This window comes from Hylobates moloch, unplaced genomic scaffold (assembly GCF_009828535.3).
Source record: "Hylobates moloch isolate HMO894 unplaced genomic scaffold, HMol_V3 SCAFFOLD_2, whole genome shotgun sequence".
Classification (NCBI taxonomy): domain Eukaryota; kingdom Metazoa; phylum Chordata; class Mammalia; order Primates; family Hylobatidae; genus Hylobates; species Hylobates moloch.
In genome coordinates, this window is record NW_026652277.1 from 10,971,726 (window position 1) to 10,995,808 (window position 24,083).

General features: G+C 43.2%; 1 protein-coding gene across 24 annotated transcripts in view; it reads left to right on the plus strand.

Annotated features, from left to right (window-relative positions):
• Positions 1-24,083, plus strand: part of CELF2 (CUGBP Elav-like family member 2) — an 872,815-nt gene that overhangs the window by 792,375 nt on the left and 56,357 nt on the right. For all 24 annotated transcript variants that reach the window (XM_032154967.2, XM_032152939.2, XM_032153279.2 and 21 more), the window contains 4 exons: positions 3,092-3,226; positions 11,908-11,987; positions 15,981-16,139; positions 20,373-20,436. In XM_032154967.2, the coding sequence (XP_032010858.1) occupies positions 3,092-3,226; positions 11,908-11,987; positions 15,981-16,139; positions 20,373-20,436 (438 nt within the window). The remainder of the gene's footprint in view (positions 1-3,091; positions 3,227-11,907; positions 11,988-15,980; positions 16,140-20,372; positions 20,437-24,083) is intronic.

Sequence of the window (24,083 nt, forward strand, 5' to 3'; positions counted from 1 at the left end):
TACTGTGGCATCCCCCTGAAGCTCAAAACCTGCAAATTGTTGTAGCTAGATACCGTAATTATAGGTTTACCAGTGAAACCAAGGACTTGGTGGGAATTTTTCATTTGCTTTTGTTTAAAAGAACTAAAACCAGATTGTTCAGGGTAAGAAGAAACACAACAGGAATTTTGTTTTTACTCTCATAAAAATGTCAGCCATAGTTTGCTGAGGGTAGGAGTCTCGGAGACGAGAGGGAAGGAGGAGTCCTGCTGATTTTTCTCCCTTTTCTACCCCCTTTCCATCCCATCTCCCCTTCCTGTTCCATTTCTCCCCTTCCTGTTAACGGGAATGCCACATTCTCACAGGGCCTCCCCCACCAGAATCCTCCCATGTTAGTGAGCACAGGTGGTGTAGACGGCCTGCAGCAGGTGGTGTGGACGGCCTGCAGGTGTACTCCTTGCACAGGGTATCTGGTGTCTCTCTGGCTTAGCTGTCGTGCCTGTGCTGCCCATGACTGACCAGGCTTCACCAGTTCACAGCGGATCCATGCTACTTCACCTTCTCTGAAGGGAGGAAAAAGAACTTGAATTGGAAGTTTTCCATCGGTGTACAGGAGGTCAGGTCCTCAGCGGTCTCCCTCCCAGGAATTGGAGCCTGGAGTGCCTGTTGCCCATTTCTCCTCTGAGTCTGGACACAAGCAGTGGCTCAGGCCAGCTGATGCTTTCCTCACTGAGCTCCTCTGCACATGAAGCAGAAGATGGGGTGTGCCATCCTGAGGTCAGGCTGCTTTCCTCCATCCACCCAAACCAGGTCCCTACTACTACACACTCTGCACCTTGCCTGGTTAGGACCTTATTGCCCTCCCACCTCCAGTCTCTCCAGACCCTTCATCCAGCTTGAATTCCACATCCCCCAGCCAGCCTTTCTCAAACACCTGGGTGCATGATTCATAGTTTACAAGTATTGTGGAATTGTGCCTTTCAACTTGTATTCCTTGGAGCCCTAGAGTTTCTGAGGTGTCCCAGGAGCTGTCACAGTGGGGAGAGAGCTGGGTGGAAGGGATTCTGACCCCCCGCTCACCGTCCCCACCTCAAGAGCCCCAGTCAGCCCGAGTATGTCACAGGCCACCTTCTCTCCATTTCTAGGAGAGAAAAGAGTCTAAACATTTCATTTCATGGATGACAAAACAGAGGTCCTCAGAGGTCAGCCTATTCTCCAAAGACACATATCAAACTAATGGCAGCACCGGACCTAGAACTTGGTCTTCTAATCCAAGACCAAGGCCATTGCTCTCCCCTCAAGCCTTCTCTCCTCCTCTGAACTTGGAGGAGACACAGCAGGGGAAGGAATCCTGGGCTGGGAGGAGGACTCCAGGCTGTGGGCCAGGCTGGATGACCCTAGGCAGGCCCCTCCCCCGATGGACCTTGGGAGATCTTTTGGAGACAGACAGAAGCTCCCTTAGGTCTCTTCCTTCTGCTCTGGGGTTCTATGAAGAGGAGCCTTTAGCTGTCTCCTCTAGGCCCTTCAGGGCTGTGCTGGCCCATAGAGCAATCATGTGTGGCTCTTTAATTAAAATTACATTTTAGAAAACCACTTCCTCAATCATACCAGTCCCTTTAAGTGCTCAGCAGCCACATGTGGCCTTAGTTTCTGTGTCAACAGCAGTGTGGTAGAGGAACCCACCTGTTACCAGTACACCTGCCCCAGCCCCTTCTCAGCACAGACGCGTGCTTTAGCATCCAGAAGAACTGGCCCCAGTAAGTCTGGGATAATTGCCTATTGGTTAAGTGAAAATGAGACACTTTCTGTCCGGGGTAGGTATAAAAGAAACAGAAATAAAAGCCAATTAAATAGGAATGACAAGATGATATTGCAGATTCAAAAGAAACACGTATACACAAGTGACTTAAAGCAGAGTCCACCTCTAGGCCAGGACGCTTTTCAGTCTGGTTGCAGCTGGCTAGCTTTTTTTTTTTTTTTTTTAATTCTAAGAAATAGATTGAAATGAAACGATGGAAAAGAAGCAGGACTTCTCCCCATGGGTGTCTACGATATTCAAAAAAAAAAAAAAAGGCACCTCTCCTATTAAGGACTCCAAACACTGTCCTGAAATCAGTTTTAACCTCATCTTTCAGGCCGAAAGTAGTTCACATTTCCTGAGCACAAGCATGGAGATTTTGAGGAAAATCTCCCGGGCCCTGTGAGATACAACGTGTCTTATCTTCCCCAGTGTCAGGTGCCCAGGTTAGAATTTGCATGTCGTCCTCATGATCCCCAAATGCACTTTTCTTCCCCGAGAATCTTGCCTCCCTGTGGTTAGTACAGTACTGTTTCCTTCTTGATATTTGTGAAGGGCTGGAAGCTCGGGGCCATCCAAGGTGTTTCTCCAGCAGCAGCTGCCCTGTTCTCTCTAGGATCGGCTTCCTGTTGAGCCGTAACTAACCTGGCTGCTTAGAACCAGGTGCGGGACCTGGGTAGCACTGCATCACCCATGTCACGGGAAAGAGGTACTTTCCTAGCTCCCCAGAGACGTGAGAATCTCTCTGATCTCTTATTCTTGTCTAGATCAGCAGGGATGAAGCTATTTGAAACAGAAAAATGTTTTCTTCCGTTGAATGCTTTGTGAAAAATTTCATTCGCTGTTTCGCTCCATCTGCCCCTGTCGTCTTTCCTCTCCTGACCTTTCTATGTCCCTGTCATTCAGGTTAAAAGAACATCTACAAAAAAAAAAACCAGAACAAAATCTGTATCCAAAAATATCCCCAGAGAATGGTAGTGTTGAACAGTTACACGAGTGCTTTGGAATTTTAGTCAGCGCATTACTGTTAGTTTCTGAATAGGAGAAAAGAACTTAACGGCATTCCATGTCCTATTAAAACATTTTATTAGTAAGCACAAGCACATGGGGAGATGGGTTCAGGAAGCGCCAGGTGGGAGGGAGCAGCAGGGTGGGACGCATGGAGGGAGGACAGCTGGGTGTCTGCAGAGTTGGCCTTGGGACACGTGCTTGGTCTCACATGGCTGGGGCCTGGTTTGATGGGGTAATGAAGCATTGATTATTAAGAAAAAAAGATGAAATGGCCTTTGCTCATTCATTATTTTTATCTCCTAGCCGTGGAAGACAGAAAATTGTTCATAGGAATGGTTTCGAAGAAATGTAATGAGAACGACATCAGGGTGATGTTCTCTCCATTTGGCCAGATAGAAGAATGCCGGATCCTCCGGGGACCCGATGGGCTGAGTCGAGGTGAGTGTGCTGTCTGGAAAGCCTCTCCCCTTCAGTGCTAATTGGAGCTTTGTGTCACAGTCGAGACAGATGTAGCCACCGCACACGGCAAGAGGTCACCCTGTAATACATCCCATGTGATAAAGTTATCCAACCTGAACTTTTCACCATAGCCGAAATCATCACCTTTTATTTCTCCGGTTCAGAAGGCCTTGGTGCCACCATATTAGCTCAAGTTATCACTGTCAGGTGTGAAGCCAACAGGCTGCCCTACTGCTAGGCATCCTTTTCAATCTCAAATTGAAATGGATGTGGTGGGGGGAGGTGCAAGAAGGAGAAGTGGAAAATGAGAAAGGATATTTGTTGTATTCATCTCAGTCCTCGAGCTTCCTGCCTGTGCCTGAAAGAAATGTTAAAAGTATGTTAAGAGTACAGTGACACAAACCGGGAAAAAAGCGTCAGTGTTCACATGTAGTGCAGAGCAGATAGGGACGTAGCGTAACTGGACCTGTCTTGGGGTATTAGAGTTTTATTTCAAAGAGCAAAACTCCTGGAGTCCTGAGCCAGGGGAACTCGTTAAGTGACAGAAAAGCGACTTTACCCTGAAGAAGATTGTAGGCGCTTCTTTGCCACCATGATAGAAGCAAAAGCTGTAGCTCAGAGCCTTGACGATAAGCTGGTGTTTACAAAATAGTTGGAAATCACTGTTGTTTTCCCTGTTTGCCCCTCCCTTGACGACGCCGCACACCTCCTTCCTGAAACCACTCATAAAGGCTGACACTGGAGGTTGACACTCATCTGACTGCACTTCCCTGAGTCAGTCCAAGGTGGAAATGTATATATAAAATGTGTTTTTCACTTCTTTTTGCTCTGTCGCCAGGCCAGAGTGCAGTGGCGCGATCTTAGCCCACTGCAGCCTCTGCCTCCCGGGTTCAAGCAATTCCCCTGCCTCAGCCTCCTGAGGAGCTGGGACAACAGGCGCACGCCACCAAGCCCGGCTCATTTTTGTATTTTAGTGGACACGGGGTTTCACCACGTTGGCCAGGATGGTCTCCATCTCCTGACCTCGTGATCCACCCGCCTCAGCCTCCCAAAGTTCTGGGATTACAGGCATGAGCCACCGCACCCAGTCTGTGTTTTTCACTTCTTACAGGAAATCCATATTTTTAGCAACATGGAGAGGTTTTCATTCTCTTCTTACTGCAGTTACCAGTGCAGTTTCTTTGGGGCAAATGAGGAACTTGGTTTCCTTCCCAGTCTCTGGCTCTGGGCCAGCACTGGCACCCCAAACCACATGTTGAAAGAAAAGATTGGATCATGAGGATGAAAGCACTCGTCTTCACCCTTCTCACTAGTTTGACCTGACTTCAGCACCATGTGAGGAAGAACATTTGCTCTTTTGATTTTTAAACATGAAGCTTAAAGACGTCAGCTGCTAGAATGGAGGCCGAGAGAACAAAAGTTCCCACCTACAACCACCTCCAGAGCCCCAGCATGAAGGTAGTCTACAGGAAAACTAGGAGGAGGTGGAACCACGCCAAGCTTTTGATTCCTGTGTTTTCTTCAGAAGGTGATTTAAAAAAAAAAAAAAAAAAAAAGGCGGCATGGAAATAAGTTTATGCATTCTCTAACGATTCTGAAATTTTGTTATGTAACACACTTAAAAGATGTAATTCTCTAAAAGCTGAACAAGTCACTGTATTGAGTGTGATCCTGGAATAGCAGATCCAGTATCCGGGGCTTCTCTGCAGCTTTTCACCTGTGCCATCGGCAGGGGCAAGCAAAGCCATCCATCGCTGTGATAGACCGCACCACCTCTGGCTCCCAACAGCCTCACCAGCCAAGGGATACTAGCATGCCCTCCTAGGGGCTCAAACCAGCAGACCTTCTAATCACACCTGGTGGTCCAATTCTTCATCATATATATCTCCACTTAAGCAGACAAGTCAGGAGAGAGAATACCATGGGAAAAGACAGTGTGGCTAAATTAAGAATAAAATATGTAGAAAGATGTGATCATATTTTTGTGATTCCTTTTCTGGTGCCAATTTAGTAATTAGAATCCCTATTATCTCCTGTTGTTATTCTCAGTCACACTTCAGTGTTACCATTGTAATTTTCATTCTCCAAGGTATGGAGAAACGGCACAAGGTGAGCCCTTAAATTAATCATAATGAAATATATAATGGCTTAGGGGCCAGTGACCCCAAGTTCCAGACCTACAACTTCTACTGAAATGAAATAGAACTTTTAGTCATTTTATTTTCTTACCTCTGTCCTGAGGTTTCCCCATTTGTAGCTGTAAATATATCTGCCCTGCTTCTCTTGCAGGGAGTCATTCATTACTGGTGTGCTAGCTTTTCGCCTGAGCATACCATCTGCATGGGTTAGTGGAGAGACCCCGGGTGGGCAGTATGTGTGCTTGATTTCTGCTCCCCTTCTGCTGGCCTGGCTGATCTAGGCAGTGACTCTGGCACACTTTCTCTGTCTGTCCAGTGCGGACAGTAATGAACAGGATTGCTGCCTGCAGCGTTCAGAGCTCCTTGAGCATACATCAGTTATTTCTGCAGATCAGGTTTTAAAGCAGCCAGAACCTCCATGGGAAAGAGCAGGACACACAGTACTTAACAAGAGAACTTAGCTAATTTGATCTGCCATTTGGTTGATTAACCAGCACTTGACACCAGAAGCAGCCTGTTCCTGCAACAAGTGACGGGGAGCACTGTCATCAATATTTTATGCAAACGCTGGCTCAATGGAAAGAGGAGAAAACTTTTCCCTCCCCGTCTTTTTTTTTTTTTAAACAGCAGAAAAGTAATTTCTGGTGAACCGATGAGAATTCCCTATTGCAAAAAAGAAAAAAAGCTACTCATTTATAACCATCTATTCTGAGAACTAAAGACAGAAAGTGGTCCGTTTTTCAGTTCGCAGGACCCAGGGACTCCTGGCTACAGGGGCCTGCTCCTGAATCAGTGTATTTGTTAAAAGCACAATTCTCTTTCATGCTACCATTTTGCTTTCATTAAAAAATTGCAGTTTTGAATCAAATATTAATAAGTGTCTCCCATTAGTGGCACTGCAGATAAAGGGCATTCAGCATTTCTGTTCTCAGTGTCTACTGCTGGCTCAGCTGATTAAAAATAAATAAAAATTAAGTGAAACAAAAGCTTGGCTGCTCTGCACGATACCTTCTAACACAAAACCAGGGTATACCCTCTTCCGTGAGAAAGTTTTAAAATCAAACTCTTGGATGATGGTGAGGGAAAGGGTGCAGCTGAGCGGTTCACTTTTCTGTTTCTGCTTTTGCCCAGTTCACCTAAGAGGATGAAGACAAAGGAGGCAACTAGTCTAGCTGGCTCCTGCGGATTTCTAATGTCATTTCTTCCCTGCCACATCAGTAGTTTCAGGTCCTCCCTAAGAGGCGTTACACTGAGGTTTCACCAGGCTGGCTGACCCAGTACCCCCACTGTGTCAGAGAGGTACACTGCCCTGACCCACAGCTGTACCCATCAAGCCGTGCTATACTTTTGGTTAGAATCACTGCCTCTTTTTTTTTTTTTTTAAGTCATGATTTACCTTTTGGCAAGAAAAGAAAATATTTTTAAAATCCCATCTTACTCACCAGCCCCAGCCCATGTTCCAGGGCAGACACCCTCAGGAAATTGTCACAACTCTCTACGTGGAAAGCACCTAACACCTGCCAGGCACCTGGAGCCTCTCGAAGATCCGAGGACTCTTCCTGGCTTGAGGCAGCGTGGCCATATCTCAGTATGCGTTTCTCCCTTTGGGGAAGTAACCCATTCTTCCATCTTCTATAACTTGGAAAACACTGAGATGCTTTCAAGCAACTTTGGGATGCTCAGCACCTTCTGCAGGCGGCTGCCCAGCCTCTCCAGGCCTGCTGTAGAAGCCTTCATGGAGAAAAGGAGCAGGATGCCATGGGCCCACATGTGGCAATTCAAATGAGGTGTTTGCTCTCAGAAGCAGAGCCTGAAGTTTCTAAGCCAAATGTGCTTAATCGACAGCATCACCCTAGCATGTTGATTTCCTAAAATACACACGCTCTCACTTACCCACAATCCCACAGTCAGCCTGGGGCTATTTAGGTACAGGGTTTTCTGCACCGTGGCAGTTGAATATCTGTAACCCAGAGACAGTAAAGGAGTTTATTTCATTTTTCCCCCCACAAACTGTAGGCAAATCTTCACTGCCATTTAAGGTAACTTTCTGCTTGTTTAAGAATATTCCAGCTGTGTTTATGGTGTTCCAACATTCCCCTGCCAAAACCCTTGACAAATGAATTGGCAATATTTTCAGGGATGTTGGCAAGTGCAGACTGGATTTAGCTATTAAATCCTCATTTGTTTTTGTCATATCTGATCAGAATACAGGGATGGGCTTTTGACTATTACAACATGTACACAGTGCTTGGGAGGCTGATGCAGGAGGACCACTTGAGCCTGGGAGTTCAAGACCAGCCTGGGCAAACACAGCAAGATGCTGTCTCAAAACAACAAAAAACATGTACACAGAAATGAATCAGTTTTCACACATTTTAGCTCTGCCCACACAGTACCTAAACATTCAGATGTGTGGGAACTTTGGCGACATGCCCCCTTGACTCCTTACTGCATTTGCCATCTTGTTCCAAATACAGACTTCCAATCTTATCTCAATGATGAGATTTTGCCAGCTATTAAGTAGGACCTAGTCTGTACCCAGCCTCACATGCCATAAATGAGTGATGTCTCCATGCCAGTTTTAAATAAAGTAACCCAGCATCAGGGATGGCCCATCAGAGTATTAATTCTTAGGCCCCATTATTATATTGATAGCATATGTTTAATGTTGCCACTGCTAAAAAGATACAAGAAAGATTGGCTGCATTAAGATCTTTCTTTGGCTGACTAGGAACTTATAAGCAAGTTTTCCATAGGTTAAAATCTCCTTCGTCCTACACAAGTTACACTTCTTTCACTTGAAGTATAGTGGGTACTCCACCTCTTTCAAAGAAGTAACAAAGAAAAGCAAGAGGCCCTGGCATTGTTCATGCTTTTAAAAGTGGCTGTATTTTTTTTTTTTTTTTTTTTTTTTGGTGCAGAGCAAGAATTCATCTAGTTCTCAATTCTCTTGCAGCTGAGGAAAAAGGTGGAACACCTGAGTTAAGATATCCTTTCAATTGAAATGACAAGTGTAATAGATGTGTTCCAAAATCTTCTCTGTGACAGGGCTACGTGCTTTCCTTAGATCTTGTCTGTAGGAGGAAATTACTTTGAGAAACCTTTCCGCAGTCAATCATTTATCTGTTTTAGCAGCAAGAAGGTAACCTCACTGAAATGAGAGGAATGCAGCTCCTTTCATTTCTGTTAGCAATCCCTAACATTCTGAAAGTAGGGATAATAAATAATTGCAAAGGTAAATTGCAGGTTGGCCAAATTTACAGTTGGAATTTTTGTGCTACTATATATGTGGAGGTTTTCAGAGAGTAATATACATGTTGTCTTACCAAAACTCCCTCCCCACCAAAAAAGAAAGAGGTATGGCTTCATTATATTGATACCTGTATATTTCCCCCCCAGCCTTGTTTCTCCGGCGTTTTGGTCAGTAGCCAAAGAGCTGATTGCTGAGACCTGACATTCAACAGTCTAGAATAGTTAAGGGCTGACCCTACAGGATCAGAGCAGTTGTCCTGTAAAGACCCAGTGAACACCACTGCACCCAGAAGCTCATTTTTAGTAGAAAGGGGACAGTTACAACCCAAGTTATTTCTGTCCAGCGGAAAGCCTTCTGGTTGGCTTGAGAGAAGAAGCCAGCAGCCAGTCTTAATGGTAGGGACTTATGTGATCCTGTGTTAGTATAAAGCCATACATTGGAGGCCTAATCCTAAAGCCACCAATGTGTTTTCAGTGGTGTTGAAACAAAAACTAAAAATCTATCCATAGGACTTACCGTGACCTCCTGTTTTAGAGAAATTACAATGGTTAACAAGCTACCATTGCAAGAAACAGTTGATTCTGAAGTTGCTTGACTTCATCCCAAGTGACACAGAGAGTGACATTTTTCAACATGCACTCCCACTTTATAAATGACACTGTAATTTTTTTCTCAAGTAATTGAACACAGCACACAATGCAGAACTTGACAGAAACCCCTAAGGAGACAGCTTCTCTCTTACTGCACCACTGCCAGTAGAATTAAAAGGTTAAAGAAGTCCTCAGATGTGTCAGATCATTTTTTTTGGGTGGGGTAAGGATTGTATAATTAGAAGCATCAGTCAGGCTTTTAATTGCACGGTCGTTAGAGGAAAGGGCAATGATTTGAGTTTATAGAGACAGAATTTTATTGTTCTATTGGTAATACTTCTGAGGCCTGATAATTGCTGTATCTTTCTTAAAAAGTTCTGCATATATGAAATTGTGGCAAATGCATAAACTGTGCCTTACTGATTTTTGTTGGCATTTTATGTTTCTTACGCATTTTTACCCTCCATTTGGAAACTGTCAGCTTGGCACATGGTGCTGGATAATAAGAGCAAATGAAGTGAATACAGCAATCTTCTTGACTATTAAAAGCAGAATTAGCCCAGGCTCCACTTGGTTTCAAATCTATCTCCAGTAGACGATTTATCTTTTCCTCCATTGTAGTTTCAAGATAAGAAGTGGAAAAATAAAAATCTCTTAGTGTTATTTCCTCTGTTAATAACGCCAGGGATGATGAAAATGCTTCTGAAGAGATGTTACTTGGAAACAGATGGTAAATTTGGACTGGATCACCTCAGAGCTCAGCATCAGTATGGAAGCCAGTGGAGGTCCTGTCCTCTGTCCCACACTTACATCATCTAGCTGCCTCAGAGAAGGCCACTAAATTGCTTTTATTGATGACAAAAGCTACAGTCAGTCTCAGTACAGGTAGCGTGTTCAGATAGTAAGCTTCATCAGCTGCCGTGCTGTCGGAGAACCACATGAGACAGCTCAGCGTTCACCGTGAGCTGGACTTCATTCAGGCTTCTTCAAGCCAGCTTAGCCAGGAGGCGAATGTGAGATGAGTTTCTCATGTACTGAGAGTTTTTGTGTGTTAAAAATTATAGCATGATGCGAACAAAAAATGCATTGACTTATTTTCATGACTGGATGTCGTTGTGCTTTGAGGGTAACGGGCAGGCATTGCTTTCTCTTATTGCTGTTGGATTAAAAGGTGCCACCACAGTATTGACTTGATAATCTCACCAGGTATTCGTGCAGAGCAAAAGAAGAAAATATATTTTATGGCTCACAGATTGATTTACATAAACCAAACAATCTGCTGGTTGTTTGAATGCAGAATGTTCTATTTTGCTTATTGGCCACAGGGGCAACAATCTCACGTTGTTGATGCCAGAATTCTGCTTTTCATGCATTCACTCTGAAATGACAATAGATGTCAGCCTCTCAGTGTTTAGATCTGCTTCATTTGGAAATCTTTTAAGTAGTAATAATAATGTTTTGAGGCAATTGAGTGGAACACTAAATTATTCTCTGATACCTAAGTTCAAACTGTGCAAGGCTAAAGAAGCTGAAAATCAGTGCACTTTTAAAGTCATTAGAGATCATAAGTGAAATAAGTCTGTTGCTTTAGCTAACCTTTTAGTGTGCTGTGGTTTTATTATAAAATCAGCCTGAATCTGCATTAATTTCACAGTCTTTTTCTCTAAGAAGCCCAAGGGTGCTTGATGAATAAAATGTAAATTTGAGAAGGCAGTGTTTTTATTAGGGAAAAGGGCAACGAACCATGTAGTTGGAGCAGTGACCTGCATGGTGGCCAATGCTGGGACAAGAAGCAGAACAGGCACTGCAGAGTCTGGTTATTTTACAGCACAAGAAAAAAACAGGCACGGAAGGTTTCACTGGTCTCCCGGCAGATATTCAGAGAAGTGTACATTGTCTTGTGTATGTTAGACTTAAGGTCAAATCTTTGATACGTTTCAGAAATTGGCAAGCCTCATAAGTCTTGAAGATTTTATACAAATAAATGACAATGCACATTTTTTACATTTTATAGCAGTATTGAATATTCTCGGAGTAATGGAGCATTTGTTTTTATTAAAATTAAAAATTACTAAATAGTTTGTAACAGATTTGGTATATTTGTATTTGCATAGCAACAATTTATATTTATACATACATATATATTTTTTAACTACCTGGAAGGGATTTAGATACATTTGTTTGCTGACATTTTGAGCTCTTGAAATTTATTTGCTCATTTGCCCTTGGTGTGAGGATTTTCTTATTTGCCCCTTTAAAAATCAATGATAAAATTTGAAATACAAAGCCCTGATGTGTGGATGCCCTCAGTAAAGATCTTCAGTCAAGGAGAAAATGGAAAATAGCAACTTTTTATTTTAGAAAATGCAAACTAGATCTTGCTGATTTCAAACCCGGTGGCTAAAAACAGTACCCAACTTCCTCCCCTAGTTTCCATTTAAAAAATAAACTAATAAATAAATAAATCTTTCTGCTTTGGTCAGATTAGCAAGTCAGCACTGTGAATAAAAAGCAAAGTAAGATAAAACCAGAGAGAGAAGTTGTTTTATTTTTATGTACTACTGAGAACAGTGTCGTCTTGTGGCAGTTCTCGTAGACTGTGTTGGTTTAACAAGCGTCCAACCCTTTTGTCTTGTTGTTTTTTGTCTTTCCTGCTCCCTGTCCCCTTGTTTCCCACAGGCTGTGCGTTTGTCACATTTTCTACAAGGGCAATGGCACAGAATGCAATCAAAGCCATGCATCAGTCTCAGACCATGGAGGTACTGTATCATCTGCCCTTTCTTTGTTTTCTTTGTGCAAATGATGGGGAATGGTAAAGCAATTCTCTTCTGTGTGGATTGTTCACATGACAATCACAGATGTAAACTTTCACCATCTCAGTTTTCATTCATTCATTCTCATACTCTCCTTCTCTCTCACTCTTTCTCTATGCATTTTTCCCCTAATGACTTGAAATGCATTTAGGAAAACCTTCCACTTGCTCTCCAGTTATTTATTTGAGCCTTTTATTGCAGTGGCACGGGTCCTGTGATGTAAAATTGTGAGCACTTTAAGCAAAGTGTCATTCTGGACCTAAAGGATCAAATACATTCCCCACCCCGGGGTCGGTGTGGATGAAACAGTAACAGCCTCCCACCCCAAATTACTGCTTGCCCTGTGCTAAGTCCCAGGGTTCTTTCTTTTATACAGGGTCAAGTTATCTTCCATCTAGTCAAACAGCATTGTGTTTTTACATCAAGAATGTTGGAGAAAGTTAATATTTCTCCCACTGCATTTAACATTGAAAATGCAAATTTGGAAAATAGGATTTGTCTCCTTCCTTAAAAAAATGAGCAATAACAAAGAAACATAATAAAGGCTCAAATGTGGTCTTCTAATGAGAGATCATGGCTTTAGGGGAAGGTAAATACCCTGGTGTGGATGCACACCCACGAACCTAGATAGATGGCTCTGTACTTTTAGTCTGTGATTTGGGTCATGGCCTTTCAGAATTTTGCACAAAAGCATTCCAAGAGTGATATGCCGTTACTTCTCCTGTATTGTCTGATAGAATCATTTGGGAGTGCATGTTCTGCTGTATTATGTATACTGTATCTTTGTGTATGGGTGATCTTTTCCGGAGGTGGCCTTGTGGTGTTATCTGAAGCTGTGTTTTCATATTTTGAAAAAAGATATTTTCAATTTTATTTAATATGCAAAAAACTTTTTTCTTGATTGAGCTTATGTTTTTCCCCCTTTTTGTTGGGGTTTTATTTTTTGTTTGTTTGTTTTTGTTTGTTTTTTGCAATGCTGCATCTCCCAAAGCATGCTGGGAGCTAAGTGATCATTATGCGTCATGTTTTGTGGGCAACTTTTTTTATAGTGAATCAAAAGGTGGGTGCAAAGGGGGGAAGGAGTGTGCATGGCATTGTCATTCAGTGTTTACTGTACTTTTCTGACTTGTGATACCAGCATTGCAAAGCCTATTGTCTTTTTCGAACATTGATCTTGACTTTGATATTCCTAACATATCTTATATAATCACTGTGTTTTCCTTTCAGTGCAATGCATTTTTAAGACACTCACAACCCCCTACCTGAAGGCAAGCTCAGGTGAAAATCGGGCATGATAGGAGATAATGAGCAGGATTTGGAATGTCTAGGAAGCTAATCTTGTCTGACACGCAGTTACACATGTGATGGTGTTTTGCTTCCCTCTTTCTCTTACTGAGGCTGCTCCATTCCTGTGGATTAGCCTGATTTCCAGCCACATTTTAATCTTCAATTCAGTTTGAAGATTAAAATGAAAGTGCTGTTAGGGGCAAAAAAAAAAAAAAAAAGTCTTTACTTGTATTATCTTGTATATATGCGTTTCATTCTTATTTTTATTTCTTGTAATTTAGTGATTTGTACCCAAATTGGTCTCACCTGAGATAATTTTGAACCTCAGTTCTTCAGTGTTATTGTTAGAAACATTGCGATCCCCATTCCTTCCCTTGGAGCCCCCCCAGTAATGCTCAGAGAGCCACGGAGAACCCACGGGAGACCATGTTCCCCTGTGTTCCTGTAGAAGGAGGACTCGGGATCATAAAGCAGAACTGGGCATGAACCAGGCTGAGAAACAGTAGGTTCCCATCACGTAAAGAGTTGGTTTGACCACTGGGGCATATTTATTCCTAAGCCCTTGATCCTTTATTATTAATATCTCTATTATTTGAAAACCAAATTTGGTGTTTAAAACTGGACATTCATGCTTACACAGAGGGGCCCTCTGACACTTAAATTTCTTGTTTAGTTTTTTTTCAATTGGCATTTAAATAGGAGGTTATATATTATGCAGTCACATTATAATTGTTTGACTAACGTTGTTTATTTTTAACTAATTATATTATTTCCAGGACTCTGGCATACGTCTTTAACCAAGATGTATTACCTAATTCACAATGATGTGAATGTTGAAAGAACAAGGTCTTAAAAACAATTAATTTTATATCGTGCCTTCTATTTCTCCACTTGCCTTCACTCTATCCCTGCCCTGTGTTTCATGGTTTAAAAAATCATTTTTAAGCTATAATCATTGGCCTGATTTTCTGCTTTTATATCATTTTTACTATTTAAGGAAGAAAAAAATAGATGTTCTGTTAGGAGAGATGCTGTAATTTGTTATGGAACAAATTTGATGGAACAACGACAACCCTTTTCCATGCAAAACCCCCTCTCTACATAATCTTCAAAGTATGTTGCTCTCTTTTAAGTGAAGTACTGAAACATGGAACAGATACAGAAAAAATGAATTACAGATTTTTTTAAATGATGGAAATACTATTTTTGTGCAATTTACTGACATTTAACATTCTGTACCATGACTCTGCCTACCAGAGCTGAAGACCAGTAGGCTGGAAGTTTAACACTGAAATACTCATCTCATTTTTCTCACTTTTTTTTATTAACAGACATGATATCCTCATGTATTCAGAACTGCATCCCCAGTAACTACCCAAAGTGATAAGGAAAAAAATGCATTTGTTTTCCAGAAAAGAGAAACATGACCCAAAGGGAATGGAACAGAGAATCACATTTAAATAGAATATAACATTTCTGAGAGGAGAGAGAGAGAGAGAGAGAGAGAGAGGTCTATTATGCTGAGTTTCAATAAAAGTTTTTATTTTAATCACTTGGGTAGAATTACTTCTTTATACCTCAGCAAAATTGAACAGCTTTAATTGTGATGAAATGTGTAGGCAAGCCACACGAAGGAGGAGAAGAGGCTGGGGAAGGAGGGGGAGACTTCTGCTGAGTTACTTACCAAGTGGCAAATGTTGCAAAGGTGCTTTGGAAAGGAGGTCTTCGTGCTTGGGGTGTTAGGCCCTTATAATCCCTGATGATTTTATCTAGCTCAGTAGTGAATTCTGTGACCTTTAGCCATTTCTTTCTCACCACCCCTACTCCTTGCCTTTTAAAGGAAATTAAAACTGAAAGAAGCTGCTAGAATGGTGAGATTCATTAGGGAAAGAAGCCGAGTGGACTCCTCTGTCTGCCATTCACCGTCTACCTCCTTTGGCTAGAATGTGCTTCTGTTTTCTGGGTTTGCACCAGCTCCAGGGATGGCGGGTAGAGCAGGTGTGCTGAGGGAAGAGGCCTCTCTGAAAACGTGAATGGTTACTTTGGAGAATGCCTGTGTTCTCTGAATATCTCCTGCCCTCATCCTCATAACTAAGATGAAGTACTTCTCCCTGTGATTGCTGGGCCGGTAGGATTTTCACAATCCCAAAGTTCACAGATACATAACTGAAAATGGGAAAGAGTAAAAGATAATGAATGAGAGACATGGCCATTCTCGTTACAGATTCTCCCCTTTGTCCTCTGTCCACCTGTGGACACGGGCAGACACACAAAGCCAAGTCTGTCTTTAAGACGAGCAACCCAAGAAGCTCAATTAAAGAACCTTGGTAAGGTCTGTTGTCTGTAAGGAGGTCCTGCAAGGTTGAAGGAAGACACAGGAAGAGAGAAAGAGAGGCAGTTACTAATCAGAGCAGGAAAGCAGGTGACTTCACCGACTACCAGATCCCCCAAAGAAACCACTGGCAGTGTCTGGAATTTTCTGTTGATGGTACTATTCAGAGAAGAAGAAGGACTATCAAACCGTTTTAGACCATTTCAGCCCATTCCATGTGCTCCAGGCTAGTGCAGAAAGGTAGCTCCGGTGCTGAGTGTCTTGAGCGGATTCCGCCAGCCTGTAACCCCCTCTCCACTTTCCAATGTGTCTGACCACAGGGCTGCTCTTCACCTATCGTGGTGAAGTTTGCTGACACTCAGAAGGACAAAGAGCAAAGGCGCCTCCAGCAGCAGCTCGCTCAGCAGATGCAGCAGCTCAACACTGCCACCTGGGGGAACCTGACGGGGCTGGGCGGACTGACCCCGCAGTATCTGGCGGTAAGTGCTGGGCAATGCCGGCGTGGTCCTCACCCACTGAAACTCTGCAAACTGACTTTTCCCCTCCCTACACTGAGGCATTCGTTTTCAGTACATTTTCCATCTCAGGGAATTATTGAAATCAGCATTTATGCAGGATATTTTTCCAAGTTAGATTGATTCTATTAAGAACAGGAGTAATTGAATTCCTGCCTGATGGAGGAGGGGCAAAGTCCCACAGGTTAAACTTCTAACCCGTGTTGAAAGACACCCCAAGGCCGTGAGTTAGAAGACATGCAGCTGATGATGTAACGAGAGGGAGGCCGCTGGGCTGGCTCATCCCTGTCAGGCCAGGGTCTGTGCCAGCAGGACCTCAAGAGAAATCTCCCAGAACATCCATTCCATGATCCTGGCTCTTCACAGTGGAACCAGATTGATGAAATCAAGTGTTTCTTACTTCATCTGTTTGAAACCAACAAAATTCTATTCTATTTCAAGCCCCAGCAGACCCAGTTCTTTCAGCCATTCCCTACATCTCGTGGTGTCTGAACTTGAGCTTTCTGGTTGTTTACTCATGCTCTCCATTTCACTTTGTGTCTTTATTGAAACACAGTGACCAGAATTTAAGACAGTCCCCCGAGCGACATCTGAACAGGGCGGAGTAGTTACCTCTAGTGTGGACTTGAGGGCATCTGACTGGAGCTTGAGAGTGGCGTTTGTAGTAACCATGGCAGATGCGGGCTGGGAGGCAGCCAGCATTCCAAAGATTTTATTTTTACTTGAATTACTGCTAAATTGTGCTCTTCTACGCCATTTTTGCACTTTGGAACATAAGTGCTGGACTTCACATTTATTAATAGAATTTCATATTGTGGGTTTTGGCCTTTTATTCCAGGCTCAGAGAGGGTGTCTCTGTGTGTGTGTGTGTGTGTGTGTGTGTGTGTGTGTGTGTGTGTGTGTACCCCACGTGTATTGGGTCTTCATTCTGTCATTTTACATTTTAACTATCCCTCTTGTGATCCTGTCACCCACTGGCTTTACTTTGTAGCAGAAGTTGTGCTTTTGTGTCAAATGATCTTCCCTATTCCACCTTGGAAGGTGAGATGATCCTACTTTTAGGACAGATGAGGAAGGGGAGACTCAAAGAGGTTACGTAACGTTACCTAGAATCAACCAGCTGCTAGTGGCCGCTGGGACTTGAGCCCTGCGTGTCCCGCCGGCTGGCCATACCGCCTCTTTGAGGACTCTGGGTGCTGCTGTGGGTCACCTTCGTCTTTTTAGCTGCCCCACCCCCAGTGCCCTGTGGGGTCTGGTATATAATCGCTCTTCAGTACATATTTGATGAATGAATGAGAAGCATCCTTTTCCTGTCTTCCTCTGTGCTGCTAGCAAAAGCATTGGCTCAGGTTCCCATCACTTTCTGTTCATTTCTCTACCTTGTCCATGAAGATACCATGAGAGATTTTGTCAGCTGTCTTGCTAAAATCTATATTTGCTCCGCCATTATTTTCTTGACTGATCAGTCTAAAAATTGCTTTTAAAAAAGAAACGAGTCTAGCTTGACTATGATTTGTTTTTCACAAATGTGTACTGTTCAAATGCTCACAGCCGATTGGTTTGTACCAGAATTTTTGTCTGAGGCTGACATCATGCTCACCTTCCTGTACTTTCTAAGAGTCCGGCTTCCCCCATCCACCATTTCTGAAAACTGAGACACGTGTCCACTCTGTCTTCTAGCACATCTCCTGTGCCCCCATGGCTCACAGAAATCTCTGGCACATGTTTCTGGGACCACATCTGCAAATTGTTTGTATACGTGAAGGAGAGGAAATCTCAGCCTCATTTATAGAAACATGTTTTTAGAAGCTCTCACTACGTTTCCCTCTGCCGTGGGTGATTCTTTCTTGGCCATGTTTGTTCTTCTCCCTTTCAGCTGAAAAGCCCTTTCTCTCAAAGAGCCCTTAGCTGCCTTGAGTGATGGATTCTGACCCTGGCTCACCAGGAGTTGGTTATCCATGGCAATAATCCTGGGTGGTGGTTTAATGACACTCCAGGTATTTCCACTTACCTCAGTAGGTGCTATTAACTCCTCTGAACATCTTCAAGGCTAGCTTAATTTTTAAAATTTAAAAACATTGAATATGAGGAGGAAGTTGCAGTTGATAAGCACAAGAGGCGAGAAACCCAACAAATCAAACCGAAATGAGGCCTTGCTATTACAATGGGCAGTCCCTAGCTTTCCCACCCCCTCTTCCCCACTCTCTTCCTCTTTCTGTGTGTGTGTGGGCAGGGAATGGAGAGGGATGACTGAACACAGACTTTTCTTGGTTTTAGTATAACCTGATAGTGTGAAGTCCCATAATATTGTTGTACCTGAGGCTTGGGTTAAATCTGCCAAGGGTCCCCAACCCCTGGGCTGGGTACCAGTACCAGTCCACGGCTTGTTAGGAACCGGACCACCCAGCAGGTAGAGGAATGGCAGGCGAGAGAGCGTTACTGCCTGAGCCCCACCTCCCGTCAGATCAGCAGCAGCTTCAGAATCTCCTAGGAGCACGAACCTGGTCTAAACTGCACATGCCGAGGGGTCTAGGTTGCGTGCTCCTTATGAGAATCTAGTGCCCGATGAGTTGAGGTGGAGCAGTTTCATCTCAAAACCTTCCCCTCAACCCCTGGTCTGTGGGAAAATTGTCTTCCACGAAACTTGTCCCTGGTGCCAAAAAGGTTGGGGACTGCTGGAATAAGTCACTGATAATTCCACACTGCTTGGTGCTGTTAACCTCAATTGAGATCCATTTTCGAGTCATATCCATGTGTAGGGTTTTTCATATCAAACTGGAAAGACCTGGACTTCCCCAGAGGAACAGTGTTCTAGATTGTTTCACAGAGCCCCAAATAAATTCTGAAAACTTCTTTTTTTTTTTTTTTTTTTTTTTTGAGACCGAGTCTCGCTCTGCTGCCCAGGTTGGAGTGCTTTGGCACCATCTCTGCTCACTGCAGCCTCCATCTCCCAGGCTCAAGCAATTCTCATGCCTCAGCCTCCTAAGAAGCTGAGATTACAGGCATGTGCCACCACACCCAGCTAATTTTTGTAATTTAACTAGAGATGGAGGTTTTGCCATGTTGGCCAGGCTGGTCTCGAACTCCTAACCTCAAGTGATTCCCCCCCCCCACCTTGGCCTCCCAAAATCCTGAGATTACAGATGTGAGCCACTGCGCCTGGCTCTGAAAGCTGTTTTTAAAATAGTGAATTAATCTTGTTCCTCCTGAGCACATAGTGTGACAACAATATTTCAGTAATAAATGTGGTAAATCTGTGTTTCTGGTATCCCTGTACATCCGAATATAGGAGATAACTATATGCTTGCCCACACTGCTAACTGTATCTGTACTGGTCTCCCTTACCAAAAAGAAGATCCATAAGTTCAGCCCAACACTCAGTCTTTCACCTAAGTTAAGCTGCGGTTCAGCTGAGTTGGACAAGTCCAGCAGCACCCCAGGGGCTCCATGCCTTTATCTCGTGGCACCCACTCATTCTGCATGGCAGGAAAAATGCAGCCCTGAAAGCACTAGTGGAAAATGCAGACTTTCTCACAGGTATATTAATGTTTTTGAAGATTGACATTTACAACGCATGACTTCGATGTACATAGCACCAGATAGTTGTGAGTTTTGACAAGCTGTGTGTTTCACTCTGCAGCGAGGACTTTTAAAACAGCTGTCCATTTGCTTGGTCATGTAGTGGTGGCTGCAGCTGTGTGGCTGTGAATAGATGCATTCATGTTTGTAGTTACCATGATGATCTTTATGTTGGCACCAGCGTCAGTGAACTCATGTGCTTCTGATGAAAGATGAAGAAAGCTGAACGGTGCTGGGAAGTAGAAGAGAGGGAGGGAATGGACCCTGATTGACAGAGATGAGTTACGATAACTGCTAGACTACAGAGAGACATAATTAGTCATGCTATGTTGGTTTCAATAGATCTAACACCTGGTTGTTAAAAAGAGTAAATGGATTAATTGTTTTAAGGCAGCAGTGTTAGTGAGTTTCCCCAGTGTTTATGTTTCTTAATAGAGATTGGACATGAATATGGATTTACAGCCCCAGCTCCGGGGACCTTCAGTCCATCAGTAGGCAGTAGCAACCAACCCTGGAAATGCAGAGTAAACTGAATTTGTCCCCAGCTTAAAGAGGGAGTTACTTTGCTCTCACCGTCTCCACCTTGCCCTGACTTTGCCCTTGTGCATTCATCCGCAGCTCCTGCAGCAGGCCACCTCCTCCAGCAACCTGGGCGCGTTCAGCGGCATTCAACAAATGGCAGGTAAGTCAGGAAGCACGCCTCTCCTTTTGACTATGCCATTGTCAGAATTTGGGGTAGTTTCTGAGGGCTAAGACAAGAAGCAGGGGAAGAGAACCAAGAATGATGATCAGACCTGTTAGCTTTCTGTCTTTGGTGTTAACGTTGGAACCGCCCGCTCTGAAGTGTCTCTGTTGCCTCTTAGGTTACCTACCCACCTTCACTGTGCGTGACAGCTATAGAATGAAGGGGCTGAGAAATCCTGCTTGGCATCTGTATCAACAAATGATTATATCAGCGACTCTCTAGTCATTTGTTGTTTTTATAAATAAGATTGATTACTGGGGGCTTTCCATCCAGATTCCTATATCTAGGGCAGCCAAATGATTGACAGCCCTCTAAAATTGTAATAATAGTCAATAAAAATGTTCTGACCTCTGTAATGAAAGCCAGGATTGCAGGCCTATCTTTGATGCGGTTTGCAGCCCCTTGATAACGACAGACAATTAACAGGGTGCCTTTTTACTGTAGTGCCCCAGTTGACAGAATCGTGCATCAGAAGCTTTTATGTGAAAGTAGAATCTTTGTTCTGGAAAAAATCAAAGTGTGACTGTATTTGAAAGCCAGCTCATTGAAGGATTCCTTCTTCTAATGAGCTGCGCCAGTAGTAACTGAGGTGTGGTGATTAGCGAAAGGTCACTCCTGCCGTGCCACCTTCCGTGCCGATTTCCCTACCTAACACGGGGCCAGGGAAGGCAGTGAGCGCAATAAATCAGAACACAGGTGTCCATTAACCTGCCGTGAGGAACGGTGAGAGAGCCTTTTCCTTGTTTCATTCCAAAAAGGTGGCGGGAGAGGGCAAGGAGAACAGGTTTTTGGCATATTAGAACCAACTATGGTTTGTTTTAATCAAGGACACCCTGAATCAGTGCGATAAAACCTACATGTGCAGAATAAAGCGTTTTTTCTTTGTTATCATGAAAACTCCTTTTTTCCACATTTCTGTTTCTTTTTTTAAATATGTATCCTTGGGGTTTGTTTTTTTTTTCTTGTTTCACTTCGAATGATTCTGGAAAAACTTTGGCGGGGGCTTCTCCCTGGGTGTGGTGTGTGATTGGCAGCCCAGCCGTTGTGGCCCGAGGCTCCTGGAAGCTCATCAGCTGATGGTCTTCCTTGGCCTGCAGTAAAAATACTGCTGAATTCCTCGTTGGGCTTTAAATCCATTGGCACTGCCATCTGGTTCCGTTGTAACATAGCTTTTGGATTATTAGAAATAACACATAACTTGAAATGATAGTTAAATCATTCAGCAGCATCTTTACGAATATGGTTTGGGAAGCTGGCCTTGGCGCTAAGAATCACATTGAATGGTTAACTTATTTTTAATTCTATGAAAGGAGCTAGAGAGAGAGAAGTAAAATATTCAGGGGATTTTCTGTGTTTTAAAAGAGAAAACCTGCTGATTGCAAGCTCTAAAATAAATGCTAAGATTTGTCACACTTTCAGGGGAGATTTGCCTTTCTCGCATAGTATGGACTCACCGGGATCTGAAATTAGGGGCTTTCCTTAGAGGTGGCCTCAGGCTTTCCTACTCCCACAGTTGAATTATGCAGAGAAGGTCACTGGGTCCTGAGGCTGCTGCCAAGCGTGGTGTCCTGGATGGACAGCGTGCCCTGTCATCTTTCATTAGGATGTGTGTGCCTGTGCCGCACCAGCCACAGGTCAGGATGCCAGCCCTGCACGCTCTGCATGCTCATTTGAAGACTGAGGGTATCTGGGAGTCACCTTACAAGGTGCCGAGGAGCAGATGGCTAATTTAAAGGCAATCTGTATGTGCTCGGAGCCTCCCAAATTATCCATTTCTTGAATCCTCAATGTGTGAAATTCAGCACGCTAAGTCCGCACAGGCTAGGAAATCAAATGCTGGACAGGCCATTCCCTACCATCATCTGGAGTATTCAGAGTATTTGGAATATTCAGTCTTCAAGGTGTAGCTGTCGGGTTCTGTGAAGGATACCTTGCATTTATAGGGATCGTCAGGTCTCCTCTTCCTACGTATTTGAAGTATTATGGTTTGGAGTACTTTCTCCACCAATGAAGAAAAGTTTATATGGCCTCTCCTGCTCTCTTGTCTTGTCCCAAAAGTAGGGCTTAACTCTGTCCTTGCCATCAATCTGTGCCCATGTTATGGAGTGATCATGGTGAATGGGCGATAGAGGTTCCTTCCTAGGAGAAATTTTCCCAGCTCCCCCAAATGTGAGAGGGGCACCTCTCTCCCGAATTCCCCAGACCCCTTTCCTCCCTTCCCTCTGCTCTCACCTCCCTGGATGCTTCAGGATACTCTGTGGATACTCTTCGGTGCTCCAGGAGAGCATGGCCTGGTGGCTGATAGACTCAGCTGTCACCCCTCTAAGAGCTGCTCACGAGTATCCTTGAGTGGATGAGTGAACAGACCCCTAACTCAACAGGCATAAATCCCCAGTGGAGCTTAAGTTAAATGCCCGCTTTTTAAATTAAGATATATGACTTCAGCAATATATATAAACCAAAGGAACGTTAAACTAATGATAGTATCTTTACAAATGAGTCGTTGAGGATTTGGGATAGTTTGTATAATATCAAACATAACAAATACAATAGAAAGCATATGGTAGTGGGATTGAAGAAACCCGAGAGGTTATTTATCCCAAACACCACCTGATGTTACAATGCTTATTGAGTGATTGATACTGTGTCCTACTTAGAGGGGGCACATAAAAAAATTCACATGTAAATTTTCTGTATTACATTGACATATATATAAAATGATCTCTGCATCTAAAATTCAAGCAGTCCAGCCTGGAATACTGTCACCAAAAGGTGAAAACTGATTTTAGAAACAAATAATATTTTGTTGTGAACAAGTCTGAAAACATACTGGTCTGTCCTTCAGGAGATGAGGTTTATAGCTAGAGTCTAAAATGCCACATTTATATGGGTAAAACATGTTCAGTTTCAGGAGAAAATAAAACCAAAAAAAAAGAGAAATTTTAGACGACTGGTTCCTAAGTAGATGCATCTATAAAATTGAATGAGATGTCAGCTATACTTTCTTTCCCAAAAAATCTTACCGTTTTCCCCTCAAACTAAAAATAACTTCAAGTGTGCTTTACGGTTTTTATCAAAGAGAACCTTCATGAAATATGGAATTTAGGAGCAGAAAATGGATTAGGAACATACCTTTATAAACTGATGGCTTTTATATCTACTTTTTGTGCCTCCTTGGAGTTGCTTGGTTTTTATTTTCCCTCTTAAAACTTCTAATAAAAACTCGTCCATTTCTCTCTCAGTGGTGATACTTGTTCAGTGAATTTCAGAAATCTCAGAAACTTGGGGTCTGAGTTTGGGCTGAGAGCTTGGATTTTTCTTGAAAGAGAAAGGCAGTAAGAGAAAGTGTCTTCTCTGCTTTTAATTTGTTTATAACAACTGTCAACTCGAAAGAGCACATAATAGAAAAACAAGGGGTAGTGCTTTACCATTTTGTTTTTAACAAAGCTGCTTTTAAAAATCATGCAGCTATCCTCATAGCAAGCTAAGGACGTGACTACCACTTTGTTTTACTACATTACAGTCGGAAAAAGGGGAGATGAAAAGGTTAAATGAGTAATGTGAGACCACAGCACTAGTCAGTG